This window comes from Limanda limanda, chromosome 8, assembly GCF_963576545.1.
Source record: "Limanda limanda chromosome 8, fLimLim1.1, whole genome shotgun sequence".
Lineage (NCBI taxonomy): Eukaryota > Metazoa > Chordata > Actinopteri > Pleuronectiformes > Pleuronectidae > Limanda > Limanda limanda.
Genome location: NC_083643.1, coordinates 8,117,541 through 8,137,144, shown reverse-complemented (window position 1 = coordinate 8,137,144; position 19,604 = coordinate 8,117,541). Strand labels below are relative to the sequence as shown.

The window sequence follows — 19,604 nt, the reverse complement described above, 5'->3', positions numbered from 1 at the left end:
CCACCTTTGTGTGATACATTAATACAGTTAGTCCCCCCTCCCCTGCAGATGCTCTTATCCTTATGGGATTGTAGCTACACAGTATGAAGCAGCTTTTCATCACACTGAGAAAGCAGAGAGCATATTTGACTTTGAAAAAATCCAGTGGAGCCTGCGACCCTCCGACTTTATACGATCGCATCGTTTTCTCTCAGTGAGGTGAGGCTGTTTGTGTCGGTTTGAGACTTGGGGGTCATCGCTCAGCGCCACTCTCCACCTGACTCGCCGGATCAGAGAGAAGTCCCACACGTTTGCAGCCTCAGCACACGGGGCTTGCAAATCTCGCTCGCCCATGCACATCATCGGCCTCTCACCTCGCATACACACACACATACACACACACATATGCACCCTCACACTCAGAAAAGTACATTCTTCATTATCATTCCAAAGCTGATAGGCTCTAATTATCTGCCTTGGCTCTGATTAGTCTCTCTGTAACAAGCTAATTAGATGGAGCCTTGTAAAATCATCACCACCATTACCACAGAGACGTGGCTGGGAGAGACACCAACAAGCAGGAGGCAAGGAATGCATCTCACGCTGCTCACAGCAAAAGATTTGACTGTAAAGTACATGTTAAGTGCTGCAGCTCTGATTTCCTTTTGATTAAGTGCCTTTTAAACCCTTCCACTTTGCAATACAATCTTTATCCTTTCTCATTATTCATCACCAAAGGATTGTTCCGTCTTACGGGGCAGGATGATCGGGCTTAAATTGCACAAACTGCCGCTGTTGACATATTAGGAGATAGCATCTGAACATTGATTGGTTTCTGTGGCCCCACGATGCTGTGGCCATTTATCCAAAACCAAGCGGCGTCAGATCCGAGTCAGAACTTCTCCCTCCGCAGAGCAACTTTAAAGCCTGAGCAGAGAGCGAGATTAATTCTCTCCTCTAGCTTCTTCCTGCCTCTGTTATTATCCCTCTAACAATCCTTTTAAGAGCTGTCACACACTTTATAGCTATTGTGTTTCGGTGGTGAACACTCTCTGGAGCTAGCCTGGTGTGCAACACATTGTATTTCCCATCAAAATGCATCTTAACTGTAAGCCAGTTAAAAAAGAGAGAGGAATGGTGATCTCACCATCTGTTTTTCTGCTTTTCAACTCACTCGAGCAAACATGTAGGTGCAGGGGAAGATTTATGATATCAATTCAGACTGTTTGGAGACTTTATACCATTTCCTGTGTGCATGCACCGATCATTACCAACATAAAGTTTTCTCTTATCATATTATAATTGACTTTGGAGAGACATTAGGTTACAGAATATTAGGGAAGGCAGCAAGGTAGAACTGTTTTGTGCAGCCACAGCACATCTGTTGCGTCAGCCCTCAGGAAGTGAGAGGATGCATCGCAAACTCCCGCTGCTTTTGTCTTGGATTAAAAAGTCCATTTAAAGCCTGCGGTCACACACAGGAGACCTTTTACATAATGGGATTTGGAATCCATAGTTACTTTTAGCCCTGAGGTAACTCACCTCTGTGCCTCGGAGTGCGTGGGTGGTTGTTTATGTCTGAGAGCGTGAGAGAGAGACAGGAAGACAGAAAGAGACATGCTAATGTCAGCTCTGTCAAGTGTGCAAACATGTGTCTGGGTGTGACAAGACGACTTGCCAGTATGTCAAACCGTTGTGTTTGTGTTCATATCAGGGACTGTGTGTGTTAGTGTGTGTGTGTGTGTTTGTCCTGGCAGGGGGGTTCACCCTCTCGGGGGTGAGGCAGATGGCCTCTGTGGATCGCAGCCTACTGAACTGGTTGGCAGCTCCTCTGACATTCCTTCATGCCACGCTCACATAGGATCACAGCCAATATTTTGCGGGAAATAGTTTCTTAGCTCACAATTCGGTGACTTGCTCCACTTTGCAGGAATAGATTTTACACAAAAAGTGTCCTAGATCAGGCCTGTGACAGTGTAAGAAGTTCTCTGTGCACAGTTTCCAGGTCGTGTCGTGGTATTTAATGTGGATAACCATCCGCTGCTATCAGATCCAGCGAGCGGCACGCTGCTCTCTTGTCATATAGACTGCAATGCAGTTGTACATCCCTTCTCCTTGAGAGCTGCTGTGCGCTCTTGCTGTCTGCCCCAGCTCAGGGTGAGTGAGTTGGTAATTGGATTCCTGGAATCTTCTTATTTTTCTCCAATGAGCCAGTGTGCAGGTGACAAAATGCATGCAGCCACGAGGCGTCATCCCAAGGCCCCTGCGGGTGGATCAAGGTAGCTTACACACAGACTTGGTGGATGAGACTGCGACTGAGGCTTCCTCCCATGGGAACCTGGGAGTCTGGTGTCCTGGATGGGAGCCGTGATGGAGAGTGGCTGGTTGGCGTTACGTTCACTAACCTCCACCATGGGCCCTAGCAGCTTTCCTGACATCCACCCACAGTGTTCTCACAAGCCAGGCAGCTGTGGTGAAGCAAAAGGAAGTGGAAAGATAGTGGGTACACTGCCATTACAGATAGTGTGATAATTGGCTTTGGCCAAAACTTTGAGCTGAACCGAATTTCCTGGCATCAGTTCCACATTGTACATACAAGTATCAATCAATCAATCAAATTGTATTTGTATAGCCCATATTCACAAATCACAATTTGTCTCATAGGGCTTTAACATGGTGTGACATCCTCTGTCCTAAACCCTCAGCAAGAGTTAGGAAAAACTACAAAAAAACCCTGTTAACAGGTAAAAATATGTAGAAACCTCAGAGAGCCACATGTGAGGGATCCTCTCCCAGGACGGACAGAAGTGCAATAGATGTCAAGTGTAGGAAAACATCATCGGGATTAAAGTTTTTTAGCAGCATTGATGAGGGTAAACATTTTGAAGGATAACTTCAATACTATATGTCAAGCAGTCCTGCTGCAATCATAGTCTATGGTCAGCAACCAGCAAGATCATGATCCACCATCAAGATCAGAGGCCACTTTAGTCCACAGTCATTGTCCACTGCCGCTTATTAGGATCCATCATGGGCTGCCGCCTCGGTCCTGGTCCAACACCATCCGACTATGAATGTGGTTTATTCTGATCCTGTAGAATTATGTTTTGCCATCAACCACAGTCGATGTATATCTCACGTACCTGTACCCTCAGTTGACTCGCTGCTTTACGCTGTTTTCGATTCCCCTGGCTGCTTGTCTCGCCGCTCCACACACAGTTACATGACAGCTGTCACTTTCAGTAACCGCAGCTCCGTCACTATCTCTGCTCTATCCCCCAGGCCCGGATTGGTACCTGAACAAGGTGAAGCTGAAGATCATTGATGTCAATGACAACGTCCCTGTGTGGAATATGAAGCCGTACCCTTACTTGGCTGTAGTCTCCCCCGAGGCCTCTGCTGGGACGTTCGTCTACCAGCTCCAGGCCCAGGACGGGGATGAGGGCAGCAGTGGAGAGGTGGAATACTTCCTGTCGGATGGTAAGCACGCACGCACACACACACACACACACACACACACACACACACACACACACGCACACACACACACACACACACACACACACACACACACACACACACACACACACACACACACACACACAAGACGCATGAGTAGAAAGTTGTATTAAAATAGGTTGTGTTGTTGTTAAAATAGGTTGACAGTCCATACAACCTGGGAAATAAATCCAACTTGTCAGACACCAGCTGAGTCGCACAGACAGCCACAGGCATTCACACATTCATTCATGCATCCATACACTATTTAGGTGTCCATTAGTTTCACTGCTTCCCTTTCACCCTGTCTCTCTCTGCCGCTGTGTCTGAGTTGCTTTACTCTCTTGCACACACACAACCACCCAAACACACCCAAACACACACACACACTTACGCAAGCACACACACACAGCCAGAGGCCGTCACACGTTTGTTTATGCACTTATCATGCACTCTTGTCTATCTGTCTCCTTCTCTCTATTTCATACACACACACAGAGTCAGGCAAACACACGCCCGCACGCACAAAACGCATGCACAGTGGGCTTTTGGAAGTCAGCCAGGGTAGTATACCCCCTGGTGGTTGAGGGGATAGAGGTTTGTTGGCATGTCAAAGATGGGGGGATGCGCTAATCTTGCCAGTGGGGCTTTACAAAACCCTGCCGACTGCCCGTCTGACTCGCATTAGTCCGTCACACAGCACCCTGATGTGAGTTAAACCACGATTACCACGAGGTACCCGTGGTCTGCATGACCATGCTAAGAACTCATGTAAGCATGAGGTTTGCTGCTAAAAGCTTGTACAAGCTAAGTACTTCACCAAAAGTTGTCTAGACCATATTTAAAGACTCCACATGTGTTAAATAACCCTCTTATCCTGTGCTTAACTTTCAAGATCTCAAGAGGATGAGAATAGCTTGGCTTTCTGACGAGTGAGGTCAGCCTGCTTGACCCCATTTTTAGTATTTAGCAGTTCTGGAAATGTTATTTAGATCTTCTCTCTAAAGCTGTGAGCTTTTCCTGTAAATAAGACAACGGGTTGTCACAGTAATGCAGTTTGTGTGTTCTGGACGTCTTCCTCATTAAACATTTGCAAAGCCCAATTTTTAATTATTAAAAAATGCATTGTTTACATCCACCTTCACTAAAGTCGTATTCTTCTCGCAGCCCTTTTTGATGCATTGCTACAAATATTTGCACATGACTGTCACCAGCTATCAATCAGCACTTTCAATGGCCCACTTTCTCTGAATTCATGCACCTGCATTGTTTTGTGCAAACACAGTACAAAAGGAAATGCAGGGCCTGCTCACAAAGGGCCCTGTTCCATAGTGCTACTCATGGTCTCAAATGCTACAGGGTACCTTTGAGTAAAAGAAGAAAATCCTTGATCTAAAAATACATCATCTTGAGTAAAGGTGCTTCAGTCTTGCAGGTACAGAAAGATTCATATAGCAACAGTATTCAGTTTACAGCTTAATCACAACGGTTACTTTAGAAACTGGACTATTACCTTTTACCACAGACAACGAAGCGAGGTTTTTGAGAGAAGGATTTAAAAATTAATGGTTGTGGTGTTTTCATAAATGGAAAATATAGTCAGGGACTAATCTTGTTCTTCGAAGGTAACCTGCAGGGTTTGGAGCAATGTCTCTCTGAGTAGGATCCTGTTTTGTTTAAGTCTCGCTCAGCCTCATGCTTTTGAAAACATGACATTGTGACGATAGTTATTATGGAAAGAAGCTACCAAACATGAATAGGCAGTGTAGGTACCAAATATTCAAAAAGTTAAATCTGCTATTAACACTGATACATTCAACCGGTAGTGTAACAAATAGGTGTTGTGTATTCACCAGAGTAAATGATTTTAGCATGTGTTTAAATATAATGACAGGCTGATATTTATGATGCTTATTTTCGTGACTCTCAAACATTCTCAGAGAGTCCTTCAGCTGTTTATGGGCTTAATGTTCTTAATGTGCAGAACAAGAACAACCACCTTCAGCTCAAACTCACCAAACTTAAACTCCCGGAGAGATCAGCCGGTTCAGTCAGTTCAAATCAAAGATGAATAGATTAAGTATATTGATAAAATAAGAGCCAAAGATTATAAAGAGGTTTCCAACTGTTTTCCTTTTTGTTGGGTTGATAATGATAAAGAAGAATCGTAATTTTATAGTAACAATTTATGGCAACAAGGTTTTTCTAAGTGAAGTAAACGAAATAGTCTTAATATGTAAGAAAGTATTCATGTCACCAACCTGTGTTGAGTCGCTTATTTTCTGAAATGTATTGCAGCTCAGATTTTACCCAATTTGTGAGTTTCTGTGGACGAAAGCTTCTGTGAAATGAATAAGTGCAAAATCTAAATTCAGGTTAAAGTTAAAGCTGAATGTCAAAATGCAAAACAGCAATTAAAGAGTCGTCTTAATGAAGCTGCTTTAAAAATCTAAATCCATTGGGAGGATGTGAATATTGATCATGTCTTTAATAATCTTTAATTATTAAAAACACATGCCCTAAAATCAAAGTCAATTCCCTGTGGCACAAAGATTTTAATTAAACCAACCTCGGATTTGTGTGTTTATTTTCATGTCCAGATCACTGATACTGTTTTCATAAATAAATAAATTTCAGAGAAATGCTGCATTACGATGAATATGAATTACTGCGTATTTTAGAAAAAAGTGTGTTGTGTTCCCTTAACTCAGCAAACCTTAGGCAGACTATTTCAAATTACCATGTGGGTAACATTTCTGAGTTGTTATTCCAGTCAGCACTATTAGATTGGTTTGGATCCAGTCCGAGAGAATAATATTGTATTTCCCTGCAGGTGGTGACGGCTGCTTTGCGGTGGACAAGAACACCGGCCAGGTGGTGACCACGGGGACGCTGCTCCAGAGGGACAGGGAGTACTTGTTAAGCGTGGTGGCCCTTGACGGCCCGGGCAGCCGCAGTGCCCCCGCCATGCTCTCCGTGATGGCAGGAGCCCGAGCACCGCAATTTACCAATATTAGCTACGCCATCTCCATACCGGAGAACACACCTGAAGGACAGCCGTGAGTACCGCATCCGCTCGCACATACACAAGCAGGGAGGAAATGACTAGTGGCTGGATTCCATTTAGCTTTGCTTCAGTTTCAGGGTTGTGGTGTTTTGCATGCTGGCTCCCAGTCACATGGTTTAGGTCAGGGACACGTGAAAAGCCTTGTACAACTACAGAGTCAGAATATGCCATGAAAAAGAATTAAAGAAAAATATTGCACGAGTAATACCTGCCCTGCACATGCAGGCAATGTTGTCAGAACGCCATTTTATAACGGTGTTGTGATTAATTGATTTATACCATATGATTTCAAATTATTGATTTATCCAAATAAGCTGTAATTACCCTGGACGAAGAGGTGATATTTCCATCAGCGTTTGTTTGTTTGTCTATTGATTAGCACAACACAAAAGATGCTGGACTGACACTACAAAACCTGGTGGAAAGATGTGATCGGTGTTGAAGAAGTTCAAAGTTTAGTTCACAGAGAAGAAAATGAAGTTCACATTCATTTGTGCCTTTTTTTTCTATTGGGATGGATATGATTTAGATGACAAACTGACGATCTTGTATTTAGATATTAATTGATGGTGTCTGATCATGAGTCTGGTTCCTCAGGTCACTTTAACACTGAGTCCTGGTTGTGCGCCCCACGTCTGGTGTTGTACTGAACGCGCACATTATGTTGTGTTCTAATTACTTGTGTTGAGTGTTGGTGCTGTTTATTAGTTAAAGTGAGTGCAGGTCAGCAGGAGAGTGGAGGAGGACACAGGAAGTCCCAGCACTGCACACTGCAGTCAGGGGTGTGTGTGTGTGTGTGTGTGTGTGTGTGTGTGTGTGTGTGTTTGTGTGTGTGTAAACTCCAACTCGTTCCCAGTCTCAAACAAACTTGCTTCAGCAGTAGTAGATACTTCTGTACCGTGTCTTAAGTCATTACGTTTGAATCTTGATAAAATGAAGGTGTTAGTATCGAAGAGTGTGTGAAATCTGATTTGGCTCGGTTGAATTTAAAAGGGCTGCTGGCCTTTGGTCATTTTTCCGACTTCATAGTAATGATCATAAATAATGTTGGATCGATACAAGTTTGCCTATTAAAATGGAATTTTTTAAATACGCATGATGCAGGTCACTTATCACATAAGATGGGAAATCACTTTCCGATCAATTTAAGCTTCACATTGTCCCTCTGGTCCTGTTATTTACAGAGACAGGTTGGAAAAGGTGTTAATATTTTTGTTGACTAGGATCTGGAGCTTTGACTGATCAGCTCCAAAAGAGAATCATCTCGAGATTCTCTCCCAAATAATAACCCCTTCTAGTTTGTTGAAAATCAGTTCATGTGTTGTTGAGTTATTTTGTGGACACACACACACACGCATGAAAAAGCAGAGTAAAACACAAAGGTATTGTCATTTTATTCATATCTGGAAAGTGCCAAACTCCAGGGTGAATGCAAACATGAAGTCATATCGCTCACACAAGGAGTTTCACATCTACATATATTAAATAACTGGGGGTAGATACACACTCGTCTCGGTTCGGATCTCCACACTCTACCTGTTAAGGTCGACTGTAAGTTGATGAATATTCATTTGGTCACACCAGCGCACTCGAGCACAAATTGACATGTCATCGTCACACACCATTACAGAACACAGACCCGAAAACAAACATTGATATCTGCATAACAGTATCACATTACTGCACAGAACTGACAAGTACTGATTGAATGTGTTCATGGGACGTAGTCAATGGGCCATATAGTAATTGATTTCATTACAGCGCAGTGCTGATGTAGGAAAAGAGGATTTCGATTTTAATTCACCATGTGCGCAATTGGAATCGAACGGCAAGGACGGCTTTTCGTTTTGTTTTTGAAAATCACACTCTCTTTGTTTCCGCAGCTTCCTGGTGGTGCTCGCCATCTCTTTCCAGAAGCAGCCAATCGGCTACAGCCTGCTGATCAATCCCAGCAGTCTGTTCAGCATCCGGCAGGAGACGGGGGAGATCAGCCTGACCAGGGCGCTGGACTACGAGAGTGACCAGCGCCGCTACCTGCTGATGGTGCGAGCCAGCGAGGAGCCGGGCAGCCTCAGCACGGCCACAGAGGTCAGTTTAGAGAGAGAGGGATAGGGCCAGAGAGCCGGAGTCGTAGGAGTGTTCGAGCAGTGAGCTCCACTAAACCCGTAAGCTGAGGTCAAACTGTGATGTTTTATCATCGCATCTGCTGCACAAGCGTCTGATCTTATTGAAAGAGAAATTTCAAAGACAAGCTGTGTTGTGCTCGCTCTTCCCACTGGACTTCCACAAAGCTCTCAGACAGACCCTGGTTCCACCTGAATGTGACGTGCAGACAGAAGGTGCATTAACAGCAATGATCTGGTCTCAGCTCTGACCTCCTGACACAACACCTCTCGGTGATAACCACAAAGGACCGACAGCCGAGTTTGAACGGCATGGCTGAATGGTTCTGAAAGGTTAACAAATGGAGCGGGGGGGGACCAAATGGTTTCTGCTCTTCTTTTTCTCCTTCTTGCTTCCTGCCCGTGTCTCCCAAAGCGGTTTTTTTTTTGGAGATGAACTGTGTTAAACACACACCGGTGTGCGAAAGCTCCAAATCCGAACACTTCATTCACAGACTAACACCTCGAGATAAACTATTCATGAATTCGGTATCATTTCAATTATTAATTCTGAGATTTTCTTTTTTCACCCAATTCTCGTGTCAGCCGCTCAGCTTGCCGCCACAGACTGAGCAGGCGAAATCTCCCTCTGCTCAACCACATGATGTGGACTCTGCGATGGCGACTGGGAAAACCTATCCCAGCTATTTCAGGACTATTACTCAGCTGTCACTTCACACTTTACACACAGCGATGACAGGGAGCTTGTAGGGCGGAGAGCGGCTAAGGGCCTTTGTCAAAAACACACAGTGAGGCACACACATGCTCGGAACATTTCTATTTTTGACTCAGGGGAGATCATGAAGTGGAAGATAAAGGATTCTGTTGATCTGGCAGCTTGAGAAACTATGAAATGCAATTTGGATTAAGTTTCGGGGGTCAGATTCCTGTACATTGGAACATTTTGTATATGATTGTCTCCTGGATCCGTGGGTTATGGAAGAGGAGCCTAATTTTGCATTCTTCCACTCTGATTGTGTCTGTGTCCTCCTCTTCCTCTTCCTCTTCCTCTTCCACTCCCTCTCCCCTCCTCGTCACACTGGCACTAATCAGGTTCAGGTGTTGATAACGGACGAGAATGATTGTGTCCCGGAGTTCCTCCAATCCATCTACAGCGTGGATGGAGTCCCTGAGACTGTAACCACGGCAACGTCCCTGCTGCAGGGTGAGCCTCCTCTGACCCCGCATTTTCACATCCATCTGTTTCTCTTTGAGTCGCAGAGAGAAACTATCCAAGACTTCGCTTCTGAGACAAGAAAACAACAGATGTATTTGGGGGAGAAAGATGCAGTTCAGACCACGAGTCACTGTTTCAGCATATGGACTCATAACACTTTTACTTCAACGTTCCCAAAGAAACTGAGAGATCTTTTCCATCTGTGATCATATAATCCTAATTATACTCGAGTTAATACGCTGCTACAAAGACGCGAAACACATTTGGTTCGATTTGTTTTTCTTCTGCATGAGTAATGACACGTACATATGGAATTGATCTATTATGGCATGGGGTTACATTATGATTATCAATGTTGGGTATTTAGCGGCATCACACTGTTGAACTTGTTAAAATTCTCTGTGCAAATCTCCATAATGTGCGATAACCTATGTTCCTGTAAAAAGATCACTTCTTCCCATTTCCTGCGTTGAACAAGAATTACACTTCTCCCTGCACCACGAGTGTCAGATGTGTTAAGATATAAGATATCGTACCGTGGAGATTGCAATATTTAGCAGCAGCCTGAGATAGAGAAGGACCTCAGCAGGATTTTACGTTTTTTTTTTCTTCTCCTCTCTCTACGTTATACGTTACCCACAAATCAATGCCGGCTCAGGGCAGAAATACCCTTAAAGACGCACATTTAAGACGAAAACGGCCCCATTATTCACGAGTATTCTTACACCTCGAACAGTGTTGTAGTTTTCCATCAAACACCCGTGCCTGTGGGACTTCTGCCCCTCATGTGCTACCACAGTTGATTCATGGGAGATCTCAGGCTCGGGCGATTGTTTCTTGTGAATTCTGGCTGAGGAAAAAAATTGGAACAGTCTGAAAACCTTCGAATACACAGCCCGGAGCTGCAGGCACTGGTGCCACAGCAGGGAACGGTGGTATAATACAAACCAGGGCACCGAGGAAAAGATAAATCGATAGGGAAGGAAAACGTAGAGAGAGAGTGAAGGAAGGTTATCGTCACTGTGACCAAGTTAGATGAAGGTGATGCACCATGCACACGTATGACTTTTTAATTCCCTCACATTAATTTCCTGACAAGTCAGGGAGAAACACAAATGTTCATCTTGCGGACTGTGCTTCTAAATAATGAAATGTTTTGAGGCACAGAGGGAGCGAGATCTCCATTATCCCATCACCCCGGCTTCTATCGGGCCGAAGACACAGATGAACACTCTACAATGAGGCCATCGCTTTAACTTACACCCACTGAGGCTGATGGTTCAGAAGAGATAAGCCCGGAAGCAGCAGTAACAGGGAGGTTTAGGAGAAATTGACTTCTCTCAGTTCTTTATCATTTAACGAGTCAGTCACATTATACAGACCGTACAAAGCGAGTACAGTAAATTGCCAGTCTTGAGCTTTAATATGTGATATAGAGACAGAAACACGGAGATGCGGCTGCTGATGCTTGACACAGAGGAAATAAACACATCAAAAGAATATGCAAGTGTTATGAGCTAGAGAGGAACAAAGGATTTAAGTAAAATTCACATAACAGGAAACTTAAATTAGCTTTGCGACCCCTGGTCTCGATGTTTACCGCAGCAGCCTTAGAAAAAAAATCTCATTACATATCAAAAACAGATCTATATATATTTTATCTCTGTTATTACACGAGAATAAAAACGTCTCCCCACATCGTTGTGATAAAATACAGCCCGTTCGTTCCGTTTTAACCGTCTTTTAGCAACTTCCTGCAAATGGCGGTAATCACTCCTGGAGGGGCACGCTGCAAATTGTGCACAAGTAATTGTAGCTGTCAGCGCTTATGATCTATGAGATGTTTAGAAAGGCCATGAAGAGATAATGATCGACACAGATGTCAACATTCTCATCAGCTGACGCCACCTAATCAGCCCGTTTCGATTAGCTGTTAATTGATGGTGCTCGTGTGATGTCTTCCCTCCCGCCAGTGCTGGCCACGGACTGTGACTCGGGGTTGAACGCTGAGCTCACATATTACACCCTGAGCCCGGACTTCAGCATCTCGCCCCATGGGACCGTTTTCCCCGCGGGCCGGCTGGACTACGAGAGGCCCAACCATCTCTACGAGTTTGTGGTGATGGCCGTGGACAACGGAGCTGAGCCCCATTCCGGCACCGCCACAGTCCGCGTGAGGATGGCCAACGTCAACGATGAGGCTCCGGAATTCTCCCAGACTGTGTGAGCATCCTCTTTCTTATACTGGCAAAATATCCACCTATTCTTTCTACGGGTTTTCCCTTTTATACTTTGTAGATTGTGCATTTTCTGTTTGTTTTACTTTGTAATCTGGAACAAACAACGGTTTAATAGGATAGAGTATAACATTGAACGCCCACTTTTAGAATAGTTCTAGTACAGGAGGTACATTTGCAATTCATTACAGAAGGTCTTTATAAAAAGGGTTCGAACCACGTCAACCAGCTACGAGATGAATTGTGACCATTAAACATTTGATTGGATAAATATTGGAAAACGGCAAAAAGCTAGATTACAAGATTGTGTACATAGTTTTTTAGTGAGGAACTACGTTTCCCATAAGCCATTGCGAATGACCTTTTCCAACAACTTACAGTGCTTCTTCTTAAATTGAACCTTGTTGTAGTGAGTTTGAACCCTTTGGAAAGAGAAATCATGGTCAACATGATTTTATGCGGTTGTGGTAAATATATCCATGGTAACAGGACGCTCCACCAATCACAGCAATCACTATTACACCTGAGGATTATTGGTAGTGTAGTACCTTTCCTTGACAAAGTGATTAAAACACTTTGTTCATAAAATGCAGTTTAAATCATACAAACACTGCAGACTTATATATGCAGCAGCATATATAAGTCTGCATTGGATGGTTAAAATATTATAACTAATAATCCAGATCACTATTCAGAAAAAGAATGTGATTTTTCCTCTGGAACCATGTTGAGTTCTAAATTCATGTTTAAAACATTCTGCCCTTGAGATAAAATCCCCAATATGTGGAGTTTATGCAGTTATTGATTATAAAACCTGCTTATTGAGGACTACACAAGCCAAGACATGCTACGAGCAAATCAATAAGCAGTAAGAGAAAGAATTCAGTGTGTGTATGTGTTTATGGAGTTTAGATAACAAAGTAAAGCTGTAAGATTATTTAAACAAAATGCAAAACGACCAAGCTGCACCTGTTTTGCTGTTGTACGAATCTTAAAAAGCTAAAATCTGAGCTTTACCCGTGGCCTGAGTTCAGCTTAAAATATCTAACATTGTCCCCAAAATAACAAATTTAGAAAAGTGGTTCCTCCTGCTGGCTCTGCTTCTTCATCCCTGATCCACCAGCTCATCACATTTCATTATATTGGAGGAGCCTTGCTCACCAGGGCAGAGTCGTAGTCGTGGTTTCACCACAGGTACAGTACATGTATTATTACATATAGTACATACAGTGGGTCTGAGACCACTTTTTGAGCCTTCTCAAGGACATTACAACCCACATCACAGCACTGCCCCCCTCCAGGCGGTTCTGTGCAATAACATTCGATTCTGGATGTGCTGCCAGACTTGTGCCATCACAAAAAGTAGTAAAACTCAATATACAGTGGTAACTGCTCAGAGTCATGACTGGGTCAAACGGATCTCAACAAACTGATTATTATTATTATAACAGATTTGTCCTTGTTTCTCTGTAACTGTCGTGCAGTTCACCGTCTACTTGGCAGACTGGGCTTCCTGGAATTAGTAGATAGACAAATAATAATAGACTGTGTCCTGGCCCTCTTCTTCTGTCTGAAGCGATCAGGGTGAAAAGAATTGCTGTGAGGGAACAATGGTTAGATGCTGGAGAAGTCCGACAACTCAAGCAGAGCAGAAAATAACTCATGGAGGAAAACACACACAAATAAAACACAGACACACACACACATCTCTATAGTCTTGAGGCCACTCATTGGCATAATGCATTCCCTAGCCCCTTCCTCTAGCCATAATCATCACAAATCAATGCCTAACCCTCACCCTAACCTAAACCTAATTCTAACCCTAACGATAAGTCTTAACCCTCAAACGGCCCTTTGAATTTGTGAGGACCATCCAAAATGTCCTCACAATGATGGTATTGACTCATAACTACAAAAAGACTGACGAACAGTCACACAAACACAGACACACATATATTTTATATTTGTATGTGAATGTTTTTTGGTCACCAGAATCATTTTCCACTGGTTGTGTTAATCATAGTCATCTGGCATCAAAACGATCTGTTACTCACTTCTCGCACGTTTACACAACTGTGACATTGTTGCTTTCATGCGATGTTGTCAAGGTTTTCTGAAAAAGATCCTCTAGTTCAACGCTGTAATAAAAAGGAGCTTTCAAACAGCTCAGTGCAGGATGTATTTTGGGCCTTCTCTGAAGGGATGGAGTAAACTGACATACGGATGCAATCCTGTGTGTCCTCGGACGCTTTTTAGGCAAAGCTGTGCGAGTGGTTCGGGCAGCAACTGTCACTGTGGCTCTGCTGCAGTTCCCCCCCCCCTAACATGTTAGCCGCTTGTCCTGTCAGTCATGTCCCAGTGACCTTCACAGAGGACTGTTGCCGGCCTCCTTCGCCCGCTCTTGTTGCATTGTCAGGTGTCCGTCTCAGTGGGTGGCCAGACAAAGGGCAAAAACAAACAGGCGGGCAGAGAAGACGAGATGTAGACAGAAAAAACATGAAACCGAGGAGGAAAAACAAAGACTGATGCATGGTTGTGAGGCAAGCAAGTCGAGAATACCAAGAACATATGCCATGCCTAGACAGGAGACAGCCAGTCAGATACTGGGTGCAGATAAACAGAGACGCCTGTCGGCAGCTAGACAAATACTCTTGCCAAACTTGCAAACAGATAGTTAGAAATGCAGGCACTTTGCCAGGCAGGGTGGGATGGCCTCTTCATCACACTGCAGCTCACTGACATGCAGATGAAGGCTGTGAGGGCAGAGGAGGACAGTGTCCAAAGACCCAAAGACACACATGTTGAGGTAGGCTGAAGCATGCTATGTCAGGCCAATGTCAGACGAAATGAGATACTTGGACAATGCGATGGGACAGATTATTATTTCCCGGCATGCCCTCTTAGTTCTCATCTGAATGAGTTGCAGAGAGGCTAAAAGTGATTGAAGTGTGGGGCTGACAGGCGGAGAGCCGACGGAGAGGAAATGCAAATCGCCAGACGTTCAGGCCGAGAGAGAGAGAGAGAGACAGGCGGGCGGCTCGGGCAGGCAGACTCTCGCTGAGTATAACTTCACAGTTCAGTGAGATGTGGGGAGATGCTTCGGGATGAGAAGCAGGGGCGGGCGGGGGGGCGGAAGGGGGGGTGGGGGGTGTATACAGAGTGTCTCATCCAACAGAGCAGTGGAGAGGTGGCCTCGGAGCCGGGTGACAGATTACAGGTCACTCATGTTGCCACGGAGACTGCCGCGGCCTGCGGAGATGAATCACCCATCAGCGATCGTCGGTAAACCATCAATCGCCTCTGACTTTGCGCCGCAGACACTGATCCCTAACCCCCCCCCCCCCTTCCCCCTCTCCCCCCTCCCACCGACACATACTTAAACGCACACACACATTAGAGGAGGGCACATCAGGAGATCTCACAGGGGATGAGTTCTGCTGACGAATCAACTCAAACTCTGCGAACGAACGAGAACGCTCCTCTGTCTTCCGCTCCCACATATCACTTTACCTGCCACTTCGGTGCCAGTCTTCCCTTTTGTCACCTGCCCCCCCCCCCCTCTGCACTCTCTCGCCTCTCGCACGCTTCACCATTCCTCTTCATCGGCGCGATCCTTCCGAGTCACGCACTTCATCTCCACCCGGTTGTGACTCGCGCTCCAGCGGTAGATCAGTCTCCTGAGTCTCGATGGGCATCCTGCTGTCCGGCGCCGCAGAGCGAGCAAATCACCGTTGACATTTTAAAAGGCTCTGGATCAAATGGCCCACAGTGGGCTGGGCGTTTGGAAGCACCATTTGTTCAATGACTTCAACAGCCCACAGCAGACATGATCATTTGTCTGTGGTATTGCCGGCTAAGAGGACAGGTTAAATCATAGAGACAAGCCAGAGAAACAACAATCCGTCCAATCAGGCCGCTGATGCTCCGGAATGTGTAAATGAGACACACATTCTCTATGTGTGCTAGTGATGTGTCGTACGTGAACGATGCGATCATTTTGAACGAAATCCTTACAAGGACTCGGGAGTAACGAGTCCTCTCAAAGAGAGATTCGTTCATTTTCTCGTGGCCGCGCATCGGGACTGTGGCATAGGCTCAGTCAAGGACACAGAAATTATTTGTTCATTTCCTGACTGGGTTTTTGGGTACGGGTCTTTGGATCCTTTTTCACGTGATCTGCATAGGCTCAGTACTGTTAGCTAGAGGAAACAGAAATTATTCTTTCATTTTGACTGGGTTTTCGGGTACGAGTCTTTGGATAATTTTTCACGTGACCTGCATAGGCTCAGTACTGGTAGCTAGAGGAAACAGAAATGATTCGTTCATTACCCGACTGGGTTTTCGGGTACGAGTCTTTGGATCCTTTTTCACGTGTCCTGCATTGGTTTAGTAGAGGAAACAGTTACTTCATTCCCTTTCGCGTGACCGCTGTTTTAGAAAGACGTGAATGATATGGTTCACAAGTCATACTGACTGGTTTGTTATTTTCACTTTACATTTACACTTACAGTTTAGTGCAGTGTGATTGTTTGCCTTGATAATTAAATGCCAGTGTGATCAGTGTTGCCACAGTTACTTTGAAAAAGTAACTTAGTTACTTTACAGATTACTTGATTTTAAAAGTAACTTAGTTACTTTGCAGATTACTTGATTTTATAAGTAACTAAGTCAGATTACAAGTTACTTTATTAGTTACATTCAGCAGCTGCCGACAAGACCCCCGCCGCCTCAACATAAAAATGACAACCGGTTTTGTCAACACTCACTTTATTAGAAGTGCATTTTTAACAGTAATGTACACAACAACAACGTATAATGTACCTACTGACATTTTAAGTTGAACTTAAAAACTATTCCCTGAAAAAATACATGTTTTTATAAAAATAAAATAAAGACAGTCTTTCTTGACTTCACTTAACATAAATACTTGTTTTTATAAAAAATAAAAGAATGACAGTCTTTCTTGACCTGACATATTTAACTGTTAACACTGTAATGGAAAATGATCTACATCGTTTATAAATGTAACTATTAAATTCTTTTCAACATGTTTTATGAACATTGTACCTGTTGTTCACAGCATTAGAGAAGCAAGGAGTGGTTTTACAAAAAGCTGTTCTGTGAGGCAGCCTGGCATTGACAGTAGTAGGGATCTTGTTTATTATGGCAAGAAACGAGGGCGATTCGACTTAATTGTTGTATAGGCTACATGACCTCACTCACAGAGACGCAAGAAGAAAATCAAATATATTGTAACGGACTGGGTTTATGTTTATGTTTGGATTTGACGTATGTTCAGTAAAACACTGTGTTGAAGGAGCGTTCCGATATCTTAAGGGTCAGTGAAGGGGTCAGGGTGGGACATGTGACTGTTTGGACCAATAGGATGGGGTTGTTGGGAATGTCAGGTCCTCATTGGCTGGTTGTGTTGGGGATCGGGGGGCAATGAGGAAGTGAAGGGTTGTTGATGTGTGCGAGTGACGGTGCGAGTGACGGAAGATGATAATAAAAGTAACAAATAGTAGACAAAATAGTAACGCACAGTGACTTGGAGGAGTAACTTTAATCTGATTACTGGTTTGGATTAATGGTAACGCGTTAGATTACTCATTACTGAAAAAAGGGGTCAGATTAGAGTAACGCGTTACTAAGTAGCACGTTACCGGCATCACTGAGTATGATAATAAATGACAATTTAAAACTGTCATGTTGTACTGTATTTAATAGAAATGAACGAATGACTCTAAAAAAGATTCATTCATTTTACTGAACGAGATTCAAAGAACCGAGTCGGAAAATTATCCGAACTTCCCATCACTGCTGCGTGCGTCTGTCCTTGACTTCAATGTGTGTGTTTGTGTTCTCACTTCCTTGCGCCTGTTAAACTTAAGCTCCTCTCTTGCAGATATCGAACCTTTGTTTCCGAGGACGCCGGCCCCAACACCCTCGTCGCCACCGTTCTGGCCAAAGACCCAGATGGCGATGGAATCATCTACTCCATAACAGCAGGCAACGAGGAAGGAAACTTCATCATCGACAGCCAGAAAGGTGATACTTCTTAATTTCCCAGGCTTTCCCATTTTACATCTCTCACTCTAATTGACAGGCCTTCCGTCAAATCACACATTCAATTTTCTCTAATACGTTCCCGCCGCAGTGGCGTGCAATGAACGCGCGCCCTCTGCTTTCAAAGTCAATGTGGGAAGATATTGAAAGCTGATATTAAAGTCTGTAATTTCAATACATGCGGCGCTTTTTCTGTGATTGTGCTCATAAATATAAACGATGATATTATTTAGGAGATTTCCACCCTTGGTTTTTTCTTCTTGTGGATACAGAGTGGAAGGTCCCCCCCCCCCCCCCTGCCCTCCCACCCCACATGTTTCTGTGCTTTCAAGAATTGGCGACTGCACAGTTTATCTTTTTTATTTACCCTTTGATCCGAAACCAGTGGCAATCGCTGTGACATTTGTCACCCAGCCCTTTCAATTCAATTTCACAACAACTGCTCTATCATAGCTCACAATCTCCGGGCCGCGCTCCGCCGGCTCCTCGTTCCTTTGTGTTGTCTTTTCATATATTCCTTTCTACCCTTTCTGTGTTTCCTCAGAGCAGGGAAATGCTAAGGCTGACGTCCTGTGGGTGCAGGGAAACCACTATACAGCTCCCCCCCAACCCACACACACTTACTGTATATATAAGAAGAGTGCTGGCTCATTGAATAGCTGCTAGAGCTCACGTCGCATTTGTAAACAAGGTTGACATTTAAGCCGGTAGAATTACCATGAACATCCCACAGCTCACTTATTTCCCGGTAGTGGTGCGGTGCCGGTCGGTGTCATGCATCGTCATTAGGAGCCGGGACCCTTCTCTCTGTGGGCAGCCGGGACCCTTCTCTTCTTCTCTCGCGAGTAAATTGGCGGAGAGGAAAGTCAGGCTCTCGCATCCGCGTGTGTATCAGCAGGCTGTACTGTCTTTAATCAAGTGCAGTGAAAGAGATGAATAGAAACACAACGAGAGAATAAACTCCTCCCCCAACCCCTCACTTCAATGAGTCCCCCCCCCCCCACATCACAGGCCGACTGCTCGTTCTGCAACCTCTGATGTTTTTTTTGCACTGCTGTTGACGAGAAAGATGTTGACTCAGACGCCGCATCCTTTTATCCCACCTTTTATCTTGACTGTTACATAAAAGCAGACAAAGGGCGAGAGAGGAACAGCTAATAGGCGTCTGCCGAGCCCGGTTAACTTCTAACCCGACTCACTTACGACTTCGTGTTTCTCCGCTCCCGACGTGCTCGAGTCGGACTCGCGTCTTTAGAGGAGAGCGTGCAATTATTAGATTAGAAATGTGACGAGATCACCACTGTGAAATTGGTTTTTGGATTTGGTCTGCATATCAGATTCTTACCTTTCTGTGGACTTCCAACACTCGCTATCTCTCCACCCCCCCCCCCCCCCCCCTATTTCAAACAACAACAACA

The 19,604-nt window shown here is 44.4% G+C and overlaps 1 protein-coding gene across 1 annotated transcript in view; it reads left to right on the top strand.

Moving 5' to 3' along the window:
- The window catches only part of LOC133009516 (neural-cadherin-like), a 95,893-nt gene that overhangs the window by 27,547 nt on the left and 48,742 nt on the right, over nucleotides 1-19,604 (top strand). The window contains exons 2-7 of the mRNA XM_061077035.1: nucleotides 3,262-3,459; nucleotides 6,311-6,536; nucleotides 8,428-8,632; nucleotides 9,760-9,871; nucleotides 11,857-12,106; nucleotides 18,026-18,168. Of these exons, the coding sequence (XP_060933018.1) occupies nucleotides 3,262-3,459; nucleotides 6,311-6,536; nucleotides 8,428-8,632; nucleotides 9,760-9,871; nucleotides 11,857-12,106; nucleotides 18,026-18,168 (1,134 nt within the window). The remainder of the gene's footprint in view (nucleotides 1-3,261; nucleotides 3,460-6,310; nucleotides 6,537-8,427; nucleotides 8,633-9,759; nucleotides 9,872-11,856; nucleotides 12,107-18,025; nucleotides 18,169-19,604) is intronic.